This window comes from Prionailurus viverrinus, chromosome C1, assembly GCF_022837055.1.
Source record: "Prionailurus viverrinus isolate Anna chromosome C1, UM_Priviv_1.0, whole genome shotgun sequence".
Classification (NCBI taxonomy): Eukaryota; Metazoa; Chordata; class Mammalia; order Carnivora; family Felidae; genus Prionailurus; species Prionailurus viverrinus.
In genome coordinates this window covers 89,874,983-89,891,057 of record NC_062568.1, presented here as the reverse complement: position 1 = coordinate 89,891,057, position 16,075 = coordinate 89,874,983, and the positions used below count along the sequence as shown (strand labels likewise).

Below are 16,075 nucleotides of genomic sequence, written 5' to 3'. Positions count from 1 at the left end.
ATTAATATGATGGCTCTCCATTAATGTATTTTTTAAAAACGTTTTACATACAGACTCACTAAAAAACTTGAAGAAAGGAGAGAAGAAAAAAGGAAAGAGGAGGAACAGGTAAAGTTCATGTACCTAGCATCATTTTACTCTCCTATTAGGTGAGGGAATGTTTGACTTCCTGCTCGATTTGGCAGACTTAGGATGGCTTTCTGGTTAAAGTTTAGTGTTGAAGCACAGTGAAGGAAATTACCTGGCGTCTGTAGTAGGATAATAGTGTATACTTTTTTGTGCTTTTGTTGTAAATTGCTAGGAATAAGTTGGACAATCTTCTTTCCCTCTACAGTGAGTCTTTTACACTAAGAATAGATGGACTTGAACTAAAATTGTTTGACGTTGATGCAGACCAAAGTCTTAGTTCCCTTTTATGGAAAAGAAATTTGTAGGTATTTTGCTGAATTTTTCCTCTGGTATTGCTACATTCTGGTGCACCATTGTTTTCCCATCATGTGCACCTAAACTGCATCATCTCTTTGAGGGTCTAATATCAGTTCTTTATGCCAAACAAAGGGCAATCTTAGTGTCCTTATATGGTAACATATTTACTTTACAAACCAGAGACCTGTAATTCTGTTTGTTTTCAAATTACATTACAAACTACATTTTATAACCTTAACAGAACTGCTGGCTAAGATTTACAAATTGACAGACATTTGACCATTAACCCATGCTGTTAGCAAATTCTTCTAGACCCTTACATTTTATGAAGTTATTTTATTCCTTTAGCTATACCCTACAACCAGCTCTCCCTGTATATAAAATAATACCTAAGGCAGATTATTAAATTATCTTTTTGGTTCATAAAGCTTAACTTCCTTTTTAATGCAGAGAGAAATTAAGAAGGAAATTGAGAGGAGAAAAACTGGAAAAGAAATGTTGGATTATAAAAGAAAGCAAGAGGAAGAATTAACAAAAAGAATGTTAGAGGAAAGAAACAGAGAAAAGGCAGAAGATAGGGCAGCTCGAGAGCGTATAAAACAGCAAATTGCCTTGGTGAGTAGTAAGTTTATTTTTAATGCTTGACTCTAGTACATTTGTGAAATTGTTGTTCTGTGCACAGTGGTTTTGATTTACTACCAGACTGTGCACACAAAAAGAATAGATTTTAGTGACTCCCAGGAGTTCCAATTTCAGCTTCCTTTTAGTAGAAACTGTATATTGGATTAAAATACAGTTAGGATTAAAATTGGGATTGGATAAAGAAGATGTGATATATGTATACAGTGGAATATTATTCACCTATAAGATTAACGAAATCTTGCTATTGGCAACAACTTAGATGGAGCTGGAGAGTAACAGTGCTAAGCAAAATAAGTCAGAAAGACATGCACCATATTATTTCACTTGTGGAATTTAAGAAACAAAACATGCAAAGGAAAAAGAAATCAAGAAGCAGACTCTTAATTATAGAGACAAACAGTTACAGGGGTGGTGGGTGGGGGATAGATGAAACAGGTGATGGGGATTCAGGAGTGCACCTGTTGGATGAGCACTGGAGTTGTTGAATCACTATATTGTACACTGGAAAGTAATATAACTGTGTTAACTATACTGAAATTAAAATAACAACCGAATAAAAAGAGATTAAAAATTGAGGTGATTTTTTTCAAAGTAATTTTTCTCCGTGTTATGTTATAAATTTTATCCATTGTCAAAGGTAGTTTTCAAAGATTCCTTAGGAATGTGAGGGCGATCTGGCTGCAACATCTGTCACCCTGTAGATTGCCAGGGTTGATTTGGCTGATCTGGCTGGCTAGGTGGGTGTCCCCTTCCTCACCATTCCATGTGCATCCCTCCTGAAGCTGTGCCCTTGGTTGAAGACGATGGACCTTCCCTGATGGAGGAGGACTGTTCTTAGATCAGGGGTAGCTGTGCTCCCCTGCTGGAACCTCCAGACAGGCTCTCAAGATCCATTTGTAGGAGAAGCAGTCCAAGTAGGTAGTAGGTAGTGGTGCTGCCTGTGGCAATCTGCCTTAAAAAAAAACCAATTCCCTGGAAAAGAAACTTAGAACTGGTTACCTAGCAGTCTCCTATAGTCACAGCCATTCCATTTTTGGGACATTCAGAAGACTTAGACACATCAAGTAGGAGGTTAGGATGGTTTTGCTATAACTGGTTTGTTTTTGTTTTTGTTTTTGTTTTTTAGCATTTATTTATTTTTGAGACAGAGTGAGAATTGTGGGGGGTGGGCAGAGAGGGAGACACAGAATCTGAAGCAGGCTTCGATAGCACAGAGCCCAATGTGGGGCTCGAACCCACAAACCATGAGATCATGACCTGAGCCAAAGTCGGATGCTTAACTGACTGAGCCACCCAGGTGCCCCACAACTGCTTTTAAAATTAAGCAGTTGTAATACATATGAAAGCCAATTCTACCTTAATATTGTTGTTCATTTGTTTACTCAGCAAATATTTATTGATTATGTACTGTGTGCCTGGCCTTTTTCCAGGCTCTGGCAATAGAGTAGTGAACAGAAGCACATTTGTTTAATAAACAACTCTGGTCCCTGATAGTTAATAAAACTAAAAAATACCAGATCCAGAGTGATAAAAGTCTGCAGTTGACTTTAAGGAATCTCACACATATTTGTATTTGTTCGTTGTGTTTAGAAACATGTGAATAGGGCTCTGGGTGGCTCAGTTAAATGTCCGACTCTTGATCTCGGCTCAGGTCTTGATCTCAGGGTCATGAGTGCAAGCCCCACCTTGGACTCCATGCTGGGTGTGGAACCTACTTAAAAAAAAATTGAGGGGCACCTGGGTGGCTCAGTTAAGTGTCCGGCTTCGGCTCAGGTCATTATCTCACGGTTGATGCGTTTGAGCCCCACATCAGGCTCTGTGCTGACAGTTCGGAGCCTGGAACCTGCTTTGGATTCTCTGTCTCCCTCTCTCTCTCTGCCTACCCCTTCCCACCCCTCATGCTCTGTCTCTCTCTCTCTCAAAAATAAATAACCATTAAAAAAATCTTTTTAAATTTAAAAAATAGAAACGTGTGAATACATCACTCTAGCAGTGAAAGATAGTGTCTGACACTTGTTTTAAAGGACCGTGCAGAGAGAGCTGCTCGTTTTGCAAAGACAAAGGAAGAAGTAGAAGCTGCTAAAGCTGCTGCTTTGTTGGCCAAACAGGCAGAAATGGAAGTCAAGAGGGACTCTTCTGCAAGAGAAAGAAGGTACTTTATTTCCTGCTGAATTATCTATGTGTATGTGGCTGCTGAGGAGAATAGCAATTGTGGCCAGCTTTTTAACACTTATGTGTGCTGTGGCTGTTGTAAGTAGTTCCAGAAGGATATATTAACCGTTATTATAGTTGCCATTGGTATTTGTCACTTAGTGTGAATGTACAGTGTAACAGTACTAAGTCACTTCTAAAAGAAGGCTCAGGGATGGGGCGCCTGGGTGGCTCAGTCAGTTAAGCGTCTGACATTGGCTCGGGTCATGATCTCGTGTTTGTGGGTTCGAGCCCTGCATCGATTTCCATGCTGACAGCTCAGGGCCTGGAGCCTGGTTCGAATTCTGTGTCTCCCTTTCCCCCTGCCTCTCCCCAACTTGTGCTCTGTCTCTCTCTCTCTCTCTCAAAAATAAATAAAATGTAAAAAAAAAAAAAAAAAAAAAAGTTGTTTAAAAGAGGGCTAGGGGCACCTGAGTGGCATAGTCAGTTAAGTGTCTGGCTCTTGGTTTGGGCTCAGGTCATGATCTCATGGTTCATGAGATTGAGCCCTAAGTTGGGCTCTGTGCTGGCAGAACGCAGTCTGCTTGGGATTCTCTCTTCCTGTCTCTCTGCCTCTCCCCCTCTCGTTTTCTCCCCCTCAAAATAATAAATAAACTGGAAAAAAACCTAAAAGAAGGCTCAAGAAATCTGTTTTCAAAAGACAGACAAAGCACGTACATTGAAATGATTATAGTGGTTATCTTATTATATGTATTAGGACTCTTTAGTTTTGAGAATCTCAGATGAAATAGAATTAAGCAAAAGAGGGAATCCATTGGTTCTGCAGTTGGAATTTCCACTGATGGATTTGTTTAGGCGTAGCTAGATCCAGGAATTTAAAAGATACTTTCTCTCTCTCTTTTTAATCTCATTTTTTTCCTTAATTTTTTTTTAACGTTTATCCATTTTTTTCTTGAGAGACAGAGAAAGAGCACAAGCAGGGGTGGGGCAGAGAGAGAGAGGGAGACACAGAATCCGAAGCAGGTGCTAGGCTCTGAGCTGTCAGCACAGAGCCCAAGGCAGGTCTCGAACTCACGAACCGTGAGATCATGGCCTGAGCCGAAGTTGGATGCTTAACCGACTGAGCCACCCAGGGGCCCCATCTCTTGTTTTTTTTCTGTTTTAGCTTCATTCTTAGAAAAACTTTTATGACGATGTCAGGAGAACCCAGGGTTTCTTGGCACCTTCAGGATCTTGAGTTCCTGATCCCAGAGAGAAAAAACTCTTTTTCTCAAAAAGCCCATATCATTCACTGAGGAGAATTCTGATTGACCCTATTTGGCTGATGTCGCCACCTTCAGATCAGTCCCTGTGTTTGCTTATATTGGCTGTCTGGTTGGGAAAGTTGACATGCCTACTTCCTTGGTGAGGAGGTTGGGGAAATGTTACTGATAACCATACCAGAATGAATGACAGGTAGCAGGGATAAGGCAGTTCCCAAAACAAAAATCTATTGTGAAGACAAAAATACAGATTTCCAGTACATCCTACATTTTGGTTAATATTTATTTTCTTTTCTGTATTTTCTGTATTGGAAAATTAACAAGCATTACCTTTGTAATCAGAAAAACTACTTTCTAAAAACTGTTTTCTAAAAGTAATGAAACACATGGGGCACCTGGGTGGTTCAGTCAGTTAAGCATCCAGCTTTAGCTCAGGTCATGGTCCCACGGTTTGTGGGTTCGAGCTCCATATCAGGCTCTATGCTAACAGCTCAGAGCCTGGAGCCTGCTTTGGATTCTGTGTCGCCCTCTCTGTCTCTCAAAGGTAAAGAAATAAACATTAAAAACTAAACAAACAAACAAACAAAAAACTAAGGGTACTTGGGTAGCTCAGTTGGTTAACTGTCCTGACTTCGGCTCAGGTCATGATCTCACCATTCCCGAGTTCGAGCCCCACATCGGGCTCTGTGCTGACAGCTTAGAGCCTGGAGCCTGCTTCAGATTCTCTGTCTCCGTCTCTCTGCCCCTCCCCTACTTGTGTTCTGTCTCTCAAAAATAAACATTAAAAAAAGTTTAACAAATAAAATAAAAGTAATAAAATACTTAAGAATATATGTAATGAAAGTGTGAGACTTATACACTGAGAACCAGAAAACATTTTTGAAAGAAGTAAAGCAGACATACATACATGGAGGAACATTCTGTATTCATAGATCAGAGGACTTAATATTGTTAAGATGGCAGCAGAAAAGGAGCTTAAAGAGTGAAAAGAAAAAGGGGAAAAAAATAATGGCAGTACTCCCCAAACTGATATGTGGATTCAAAACAATCCCTATGAGAATTCCAGTAGATTTTTTTTTTTTTTTTGGCCAAGAGTTTTGGAGGAACCTGACCCCTAAAATTCATATGGAAATGCAAGGGACCCAGGAGGCCAAAATAATCTGGAAAAAGAACATAGTTGGAAGATGCAGATTTTTAAATTTTAAAACAAAGCTACAGTAACCGAGACAATGTGATATTGGCATAAGGATGGTTGTATGGATCTGTGTATTAGAATTGAGTCCCCAAAGCATTTATGGTCAGTTGATTTTTTTAAATGGTACCAGGACCATTCAGTGGGGAAAGAATAGACTCTTTAACAAATGGTGCTTGGACACATCCAAAAGAATGAATTGGTACCCTTACCTCACACCATATTAAAAATTAATTCAGAGGGAAACTGGGGTGGCTCAGTCGGTTAAGTGTCCAATGTTGGCTCAGGTCACAATCTCATGTGTCATGAGTTCAAGCCCTGCATTGGGCTCTGTACTGTCAGTGCAGAGCCTGCTTTGGATCCTCTCTCCCCCTCCTTCTCTGCCCTTCCCCTACTTGCTCATTTGCTCTCTCAAAGAGAAATATTAAAATTAACTCAGAAAAAAAATTAATTCAAAATGGATCATCTACCTCAAATGTAAAAATTGCAAGTATAGGGTCACCTAGGTAGCTTGGTGAAGTGTCTGACTCTTGATTTTGGCTCAGGTTATTATCTCACGGTTTGTGGGATTGAGCCCCACATCGGGCTCTGCACTGATACTGCAGAGCCTGCTTGGGATTCTCTTTCTGCCCCTCCCTTCTCTCAAAAATAAATAAGCATTTTTAAATAGTCATAGGTATAAACTCTTAGAAAAACAATGAGAAAATCTTGTGATCTTGGAGAAAGCAATGATTTTTAGACATGACACAAAAAGCACAAGCAGCAAAAAAAAGCAATAGATAAGTTAGACTTCATCAAAATGTAAAACTGTGTTTCAAGGGACATCATCAAGAAAGTGAAAAGATAGCTCTCAAAATTGGAGGAAATATTTGCAAACCATATATCTGATAAGAGACTTGATCTAGAATACAAAAAGAAGTCTTTAATAACTCAACAGTAAAGAGCAAACCACCCAGTTTAAATATGGGAAAAAGATTTGAAGAGACATTTCTCCTGAGAAGATGTACAAATGGTCAGTAAGCCATATAAAAAGATGCTCAACATTATTAGTCATTAGGAAATTCAGATTAAAACTACAGTGAGATACTGTTTTATATCCTCCAGTATGCCTAAGCTTATTTATTTATTTTTTTAATGTTTATTTATTTTTGAGAGAGCAAGAGAGAGACAGAGAGAGAGAGAGAGAGCGCGCATGAATGGGGGAGGGGTGGGGAGAGAGGGAGACACAGAATCCAAAGTAGGCTCCAGGCTCTGAGCTGTCAGCACAGAGCCTGATGCGGGGCTCGAACTCACAAACTATGACAGTGTGACCTGAGCCGAAGGTAGACGCTTAACCAACTGAGCCACCCAGGCACCCCTGGATGCATAAATTTAAAGAAACAACCAATGCAGCTTTTGAGTATGTGGACACTTTGGAAGCCTTCTATACCACTGATAGTATTATAAATATTATTCAGCAGTCAAAAGGAATGAAGTAGCTGACACATGCTACGACATGGGTGAACCTTGAGAAAATAATGGTACGTGAAAGCCAGTTACCAAAAGTCACACATTCTATGTTCCATTATATGAGTTGCCTGAAATAGGCAAATTCATAGAGACAGAAAGTAGCGCAGTGCTTCTTGCCAAAGGGCTAGGTGAAGAAATAAGGAGTAATTGCTGATAGGTTTAGTTTCTTTTTGGGGTGATGAGAATGTTTTGGAGCTAAATAGTGGTGATGGTTGCCCAACTATAATAAAAACTACTAAATTAATTGTATGTTTTAAAAGGGTAAATTTTATGTGAATTGTATCTTGATAAAGCTGTTACTGAAAAGAATAAATGAAGAGGTCTGACACAGAGGAAAAAAAACCTGTTTTCATTTTGTACATCTTCATTTCCATTTTCTCACAATGATCTTGTTTGAAAATAAGGTGAGGTAAGATACTGATTTTAATTTTCTTTTTTCATAGCACTATTGCACGAATTCAGTTTCGTCTGCCTGATGGTTCTTCTTTTACAAATCAGTTCCCTTCTGATGCTCCTCTAGAAGAAGCAAGGCAGTTTGCTGCCCAGGTAAATTTATGTCTTGTCTTGAGTTGTAGTAAAGGTAGATGAATAGGTTATGAAAATGTAGGAGGGGAAAATCTCCACGTCTGATTTGTAGAGTGTGAATAAGTCATGATTTATCCCCAGGAGGGAAGCACCAAGCCCCCTCTGGGGCTTGGGGGGGCTTCCATCATGTATTAGTGCCATATAGGAAAAGCATATCTGTTGCACAGAAGTAGGGATTTGCTGATATGGTACGCTTTGGAAACTTTTCTCACTGCTTCATACACTCAGCTGGAGGAACGAAAAGCAAATGATTTTCCAAAGGTCTAATCTGAGGTAGTTGTTTCCTGTAAAAAGATGCAATTTTTCTTCCTCTCTCTCCACATTCTCTGCAGGTCGCTTTGGGGCTTGCCGTTTTCCTGCAAAGGCCAAGCCTAAAGATCAGTAATCTTTATTTGGTTACAAGTATCTTTTTCAGGAATTTACTTCCAGAATGTGGCCTTACTCAAAAGCTGAAAGAGTGTGAAATTATATTTCTCAGAAAATGAGATATGGGTAATTTCAAATTACAGTTGACCCTTGAACGGTGTATTAAGGGGTGCCAGCTCCCTGCACAGTCAGATCCACGTGTAACTTCCAATTCTGTGAAAACTGAACTACTCATAGCCTACTGTTGACCAGAATCCTTACCAATAGCAGTTGATGAACACATTTTGTTGTTGTTTTGTTTTGTTTAGAGAGCGAGAGCATGTGAGTGAGGGTGAAGGGTAAAGGGAGAAAGAGAAAATTGTAAGCAGGTTCCACACTTAGTGCAGAGCCTCACACAGGGCTTGATCCCATGACCCTGGGATCATGACCTGAGCCAAAATCAAGAGTTGGATGCTCAACTGACTGAGCCACCCTGGTGCCCCATATTTTTTATCATATGTATTCTTTACTGTTTTCTTACAATAAAGTTAGCTAGAGAAAGGAAAATGTTAAGAAAATCATAAGGAGGAAAGCATACATTTACAGTTCTGTATTGTAAAAATCCTTGAATAGTGCGCCCACACAGTTCAAACCTATGTTGTTCAAGGTTCAACTGTAGTTTTTATTCTCTGATTGAGCCCTTATTCAAAATGGATTCTAGGCATCAGATGTCCTTCAGGTTGTAGGCTTATCATATATCCCGCTGTTTGTCTCATGTATCTTTTTAAGGCAAAATTAGGGTTCAGATCTTTCCCTTAGACCACCTCTCCCCATTTAGTCTGCTGTCTCACTTACGGATCCTGAGAGGATACCTAAAGCTGTCTGCCTTCCTCCACTGTGGAGCTGGGCTGTGCAGTATAAAAACATTTTTAAGAAGTCTTTTTCCTTAAGCTTAAATTGGAAGCAACCCCCAATAGTTCTTTTATTCTTTTACCTTGGAGCTTCACTTGGGCCCTCACAAAAGGGAGTGCTTACTCCTGGTCTGAGTCTTAACCACCTCTGTCACAGGTAAGTAAAGAGGAAGCCACATGAGAAAAAAAAGTCTTTACATCAGTCCTATTAGAAATTTGGCTCAGTACAGTAACCTAATTTTGTATTTTTGCATGACCTCATGTTAAGAGTGATAACAGTGAGAGGTATGTATATGACCTCTAGTAAAAAAAAAAAAAAAAAAAAGAATTACAGAAACATAAGTGTTAGTCTCTTTCTTTGGAATCTTCTAGGGAGAGAGATTTTACAAGTACAGATTTTACAAGTAGAGGTCTTAAAATTATGAAGGTGATTGCAGTGCCGCCCAGTGTAGGTTCCTGGTTCTGGGAATGTATGTGTAGCATGAATTGACTATAGACCATTTACTTTTTGAGATAAGGAAGAGGTGAAACTCATGTTCTGTATATGAGGAAAGTTCTGGACTATTCCAAATTTTTAATAGGGAATGCAGATGTATATTGGAGAGAATAATAGAAGTTTGCCAAAGTATAGTGAAAACTAATGGCAAACTGCAGTACTATTTAAAAGAGATATATAATTGTCCATTTTTATTCACTTTATTTAGGTGGGTTTTTTTTAAATTTATTTTTGAATGTTTGTTTTTTGGCAGAGCGAACAAGGTCATGAGTGGGGAAGGGGCAGAGAGAGAGGGAGACACAAGCAGGCTCCACACTGTCAGCTCAGAGCCCAGTGATGGGCTTGAACCCATGAACCATGAGATTGTGACCTGAGCCGAAATCAAGTTAGAAGCTTAACTGACTGAGCCACCCAGGTGCCCCTATTTTATTTATTTTGAGAGAGAGAGAGAGAGAGAGAGAGAGAGAGAGAGAGAGAGAGAGAAGGCACACATAGGCAGATAGGCAGTTGGGGGAGGGACAAAGAATCCCAAGGAGGCACCAAGCCACCAGTGCAGAACCTGATGCAGGGCTGAACTCAAGAGCTGTGAGATCGTGACCTGAGCTGAAATCAAGAATTGGACACTTAACCAACCAACTGAGCCACCCAGGCACCCCTATTTTAGGAACTATATTCTTGCTATTTTGTGGTCATTTTTGAGTTGTAAAAGCTTTTAGGTACTATTAGGATTTGCTTGCTTTCAGCTACTTGTTAAAGCACAAAGTTTTTATAAAGTTTTTTTGAGTTTACATTTGAATGAACTTTAAAATTAAGGTAATTTGAATTATAGCAGTCATTTTGGATGCATATGGCTATGTAATATCTTACTTTAAAAGGGCACCTTTGTAAGGTTTTAAACTTATTGTTATGTTACAGACTGTCGGCAACACCTATGGTAATTTTTCACTAGCAACTATGTTTCCCAGGAGGGAATTTACCAAAGAAGATTATAAAAAGAAATTACTGGATTTGGAACTTGCCCCAAGTGCTTCAGTGGTACTGTTGCCAGTATGTATATATATACATATTTTTTCTATCTTTAAATCCCATTTGTCCTACTTTTGATCATCTTATAATTAGCAGAAGGGAACATGAAAGATGTACTATGGATAATTAAATTCACATTATCCAAAAATGTTAGGTCAATTTATTGTTCTGTTAACCTGTGCATTTTATATTTGTATTGCTAGTGAGACACTAAATAAATAAATTTTAGTTTTCAACTTTTTCTTCATCTGTTTTCATGTATATAAATGAAATGACCAGTAGGAGAAGAAAATGCAGCGTATCTGTCTAATGAATAGAGTTAGTGGTGCTTTTTTTTAAGTTTATTTAAGTAATCTCTGCACCCAATATAGAGCCCAAAGTCATGACCCCAAGATCAAGAGTCACTCCTCTGACTGAGCCAGCCAGGCGCCCCAGATTTAGTGTCTTTATTTTATGTATGATTTGGCTGTTTACCAAGTTTTTTAAAAAGGATTTTATTTTGACATAAAAATAACATTAATTTTTTAAACATATAAATCACATTTGATCCTCATAACAGTGTTTTAATTTCTGATGAAGCAAAGAGGCTCAGAAAGTTCTTTTTTTACTTTTTAAAAAATGTTTCTTTTCAGAGAGAGTGAGAGAGGGACAAAGAGGGAGGGAGGGAGGGAGGGAGAGAGAGAGAGAGAGAGAGAGAGAGAGAGAGAAAGAGAGAATATCCCAAGCAGGCTCCATGCTGTCAGCGCAGAGCTGGAGGTGGGGCTCGATCCCATGAACCATGAGATCATGATCTGAGCGGAAATCAAGAGTCAGATGCCCAACCAGCTGAGCCACCCAGGCACCCCGAGACTCAGAAAGTTTAAATGATTTTGCCAAGGCATCCCCTAAGTGCCAGAGATGGTATGAACGCCTGGGTCTTCTATATTTTGATTAGGATAGTTTTCCTGGTTCTGAACCAGAACTCCACACCTAAAACAACCTTCCAGTAATCAGGATTTATTGTATTCACTGAGGTTTTGTTGAAGCCTTTCCCTCTTTTTTTAATCATCAAGGAAGACTTTTCCTTCCAAAGTTGTTAATTTCATTACAAAGTTTAGTTCTTATAAAAATAATTGCTTCAAGAACTACTTTCTAGTTTCACTGTAGTGATTACTCCTTTAAAAAACAGCTCTTGGAGTTCCCAGTAGTTTATATAAAATATACACCTGAAAAACAGCAGAAGATAGTAATTTTACCTGTTTACAGTAAACTAAAATCAACAAGACTTTCCTTTTCCAGATAAAGATTCATCTAGAACCTTGAGTGTGACGTGATGGGGCTCATGTAGCCTTTATTGAGATTGATTCATTAATTTTTAGGCAGGAAGACCAACTACATCCATGGTACATTCTTCCAGTGGAGACTTTTGGACTTTGTTGGGGACAGTCCTTTACCCATTCCTTGCCATCTGGAGATTGATTAGCAACTTCTTATTTAGTAACCCTCCTGCACAGACTTCTGTGAGAGCGGCGGCATCGGAACCCTCAAACCTTGCTTCATCTAGCAACTCAGAGAAAAGGTATCTGTGTTTACCCCGTTTGCTAAATGTGTTAATAATGCCCAGTACCTTATTCAAAATGAACACTTTTGTTATGGGTAATCGGCTATCTTTCTACTTAGAGAAAAAAACGTAAATGTTCTGAAGTTTTACTCTGTCATCTTTCCTGGGAAGCTCACTACCTGAGTTTCTCAGCTGTATTTCTTTTTTTTATTTTTTTTGTATATAATTTATTGTCAAATTGGTTTCCATACAACACCCAATGCTCATCCCAACAGGTGCCCTCCTCAATGCCCATCACCCACTTTCCCCTCTCCTCGCACTCCCCATCAACCCTCAGTTTGTTCTCGGTATTTAAGAGTCTCTTATGGTTTGCCTCCTTCCCTCTCTGTAACTTCCCCCCTCCCTTCCCTTCCCCCATGGTCTTCTGTTAAGTTTCTCAGGATCCACATATGAGTGAAAACATACAGGATCTGTCTTTCTCTTCTTGACTTATTTCACTTAGCTTAATACTCTCCAGTTCCATCCACATTGCTGCAAATGGCCAGATTTCATTCTTCCTCATTACCAAGTAGTATTCCATTGTATATATAAACTACATCTTCTTTATCCATTCGTCAGTTGATGGACATTTAGGCTCTTCCCATAGTTTGGCTGTTGTTGAAAGTGCTGCTGTAAACATTGGAGTACAAGTGCCCCTGTACATCAGCACTCCTATATCCCTTGGGTAAATTCCTAGCAGTGCTATTGCTGGGTCATAGGGTAGATCTATCTTTAATTTTTTGAGGAACCTCCACACTTTTCCAGAGCGGCTGCACCAGTTTGCATTCCCACCAATAGTGCAAGAGGGTTTCCGTTTCTCCACATCCTCTCTGGCATCTGTGGTCTCCTGATTTGTTCATTTTAGCCACTCTGACCGTCAGCTGTCTTTCTAAAGCCTACTCCACCGAAATCAATTCCACCTCTGTTGGTTTTAGTATTTCATTTATTCAGTTCCTTTTTTTTTTTTTTTTTTTTTTTTGAGAGAGAGAAAGAAACAGCACGAACGGGGAAGGGGCAGAGGGGGAGAGAATCCATACCCAACACAGAGCCCAATGCAGGGTTCATTCTCACCACCACGAAATCATGACCTGAGGCAAAATCAAGAGTTGGAAGCTTAACTGACTGAGCCACTCTGGTGCTCCTCAAACATTGTTTTTTTAGAGGTGTCATTGTGCTTCAGATAATTTTAAGCCCTGGTGGTTCTTTGATCTGCTCCCTGTCTTCTCTGGGTCATTCAGAGAAAAATCAAACTGAGGAAATAATATTCACTTGAAAACAGTCCCTTCTTCAGAGAATTATTTTCAACTAGTCCCTTAACCAAGAGGCCTTACTTTTTATTGCTGATGGCCAGGGTTAGAATGGTAATTCTAACCACTAATGGTTTTAGCTTATATCTCTGTTAAAGATTCTGCATATTTGAAACAGGTTAACAGGAAATATTTTCCTAGAAGTTGGGATTATAGCTTTTCTAGTAAGTTATAGCATGATTTATTATAATTACTATCTCTTGTTCTTAAACACTATACTGTAAGCCATTAATAGGCATTATAGCAAATGCGCCAATCCTCTGTAATTAGTAATGAAAATCCTTGCCTCTGTGTGCCATCAGTAAGGAGAATCCTTAGTCTTATGTCCTGTTGACTCTCTAGATGAAGATTTATGTAAATACTGGCATTGGGCTGATTCAGCCTTTATTTTAGTTTCTGTTATAACTATTAGAAAGACCAGTTATATCCTTAATACATCACTCAAATGCGGATACTGGGAAGTCCTTCTCTAGACTGGGAACAGCATTCAGACTAGGTCTTATTAGTCCTGACTTTTAGAACTCTTACTGAGCAATGGGTAGAACCATTTAATCCTGAATTACTATTATGTAGCACAGCTTGCTGTGTGGGCTTTTATTTTTGTTCTTTAAAATTATTTTTTCAGCTCCCATGGACTTTCCTTAAAATACAGCTGCCTGTACTAATGGAAGTTTAAAGGAAACAGTTTTGTATTACTGTTGTTTTCTTTTTTTTTTTTAATTTTTTTTTTCAACGTTTATTTATTTTTGAGAGAGAGAGCATGAACGGGGGAGGGGCAGAGAGAGAGGGAGACACAGAATCGGAAACAGGCTCCAGGCTCCAGGCTCTGAGCCATCAGCCCAGAGCCTGACGCGGGGCTCGAACTCGCGGACCGCGAGATCGTGACCTGGCTGAAGTCGGACGCTTAACCGACTGCGCCACCCAGGCGCCCCTGTATTACTGTTGTTTTCACTTTCATTTTGCCTTCTCTTTTGTCCCTCTTACATTAGGGAACCAGTCAGGAAAAGAGTGCTGGAGAAACGGGGAGAAGATTTTAAAAAGGAGGGGAAGATCTACAGATTGAGGACTCAAGATGATGGTGAAGATGAAAACAACACTTGGAATGGAAACTCTACTCAACAGATGTAGTGTGACAAGTACTGTATGTGCAATAATCATTGTTTCTCTTATGATTTAATTCAACTAAAATTCTACTGGAGAAGTGGACTGCTTTTTCCTTTTCCAACTGGTCTATAAAGTGTCTCTCTATCCCTGCTTAGTGGGTTAAAGTTGTTTAACTCCTCAGACAAGTCAGGAGATGAAATAACTGTCCTTGCGTATGGTAACCAACTGCTAGAAGCCTAAAAGAATCAAAAGGTCTGCTACAGCCTCCCTTTATCAGCTTTCTTACTCAGTATTTCATATACCCATTAGCCCTATGCTGTCAGATGATGCGTTTTGTTTAAAGCTGTTTTGCTCCAGAACTTCTAAGTCCACACCAAGTAACTGGTATGTCACTGAGTAATTTGACTCTGGGTCAGAGCATTTTAACTAGTCAATCAGATGATAATTTATGTTTAATTTTTCTCTTTTTGCTCATCAGCTGCAAGCAAAATCTTGTAGTTTTTAATCTTAAACACTGAATAAAAAAATCTTTTCCAAAAATCGAAATGATTTTAGTTTTGCTTTAAGTTTTGGTATCTTAGCATCTTTTTGTCATGTAGGGATCTCTTGAGGTCACGTGTGTGAGTTTTTCCCTCCAGTACTGCCCTGGAGCTAAGTCGGGAAAGTAGCTGTGACCACCCTACTTTAATTATCAGTGAAGGAAGAAATTTTCTGATAAATGTTGATGCCGTGTTAGTGTCCATCCTGTCAGTGAGGCATCACGTTGTTTGCCTAATGTTACCTTCCATGTTCTCATCAGATGCAAAACAGCTCTTAAATTACAACTAGTCTCTCACCTTTATTGTGAAGTTTTGCTCTGGACAAATTTCACAGATCTAAAGTACCTCTGTAGGACAAGAAGTATGGAATAAAGATAGGCCTTTTCCTCATTTTTTTTTTTAAGTTTATTTATTTTGAGAGAGAATGAGCATGATTGAGGGAGTGGCAGAGACAAAGAGAGAGGATCCCAAACAGGCTCTGTGGTGTCATCACAGACACCCCACATGAGGCTCCATCCAACAAACCATGAGATCATGACCTGAGCTGAAACTGAGAGGTCCAGCTGAGCCAGCCACCCAGGCACCCCTCATTTAGTTATTCTTAAGAATTTTTTAAAATATTTTTTTACGTTTATTTGTGAGTAAGTATACACACAAGTGAGTGGGGGAGTAGCAGAGAGAGGGAGACAGAGAATTCCCAAGCAGACACAGGCTCTATGCTATCAATGCAGAGCCTGACATGGGAGCTTGAACCCATGAATTGTGAGAACATGACCTGAGCCAAAATCAAGAGGTGGAAGTTCAACCAAAATGAGCCACACAGGCACCCCTGGTTATTCTTAAGAATTTTAAAGAGATTCTTTTTTTGTTTGTTTAATGTTTATTTTTGAGGGAGAGAGTGAGCCGGGGAGGGGTGGAAAGAGGGAGACACAGCATCCAAAGCAGGCTCCAGGCTCCAAGCTGTCAGTACAGAGCCTGACATGGGGCTCAAACTCACGAAC

At 39.5% G+C, this 16,075-nt stretch overlaps 1 protein-coding gene across 1 annotated transcript in view; it reads left to right on the top strand.

The window, feature by feature from the left end:
• The window catches only part of UBXN4 (UBX domain protein 4), a 43,279-nt gene extending 28,204 nt beyond the window's left edge, over window positions 1-15,075 (top strand). Inside the window, exons 7-13 of the mRNA XM_047870862.1 lie at window positions 54-108; window positions 877-1,041; window positions 3,093-3,220; window positions 7,626-7,728; window positions 10,435-10,566; window positions 11,904-12,103; window positions 14,421-15,075. Coding sequence (XP_047726818.1) covers window positions 54-108; window positions 877-1,041; window positions 3,093-3,220; window positions 7,626-7,728; window positions 10,435-10,566; window positions 11,904-12,103; window positions 14,421-14,559 — 922 coding nt within the window. The 3' untranslated portion in view covers window positions 14,560-15,075. The remainder of the gene's footprint in view (window positions 1-53; window positions 109-876; window positions 1,042-3,092; window positions 3,221-7,625; window positions 7,729-10,434; window positions 10,567-11,903; window positions 12,104-14,420) is intronic.
• Window positions 15,076-16,075: the final 1,000 nt, after the last annotated feature.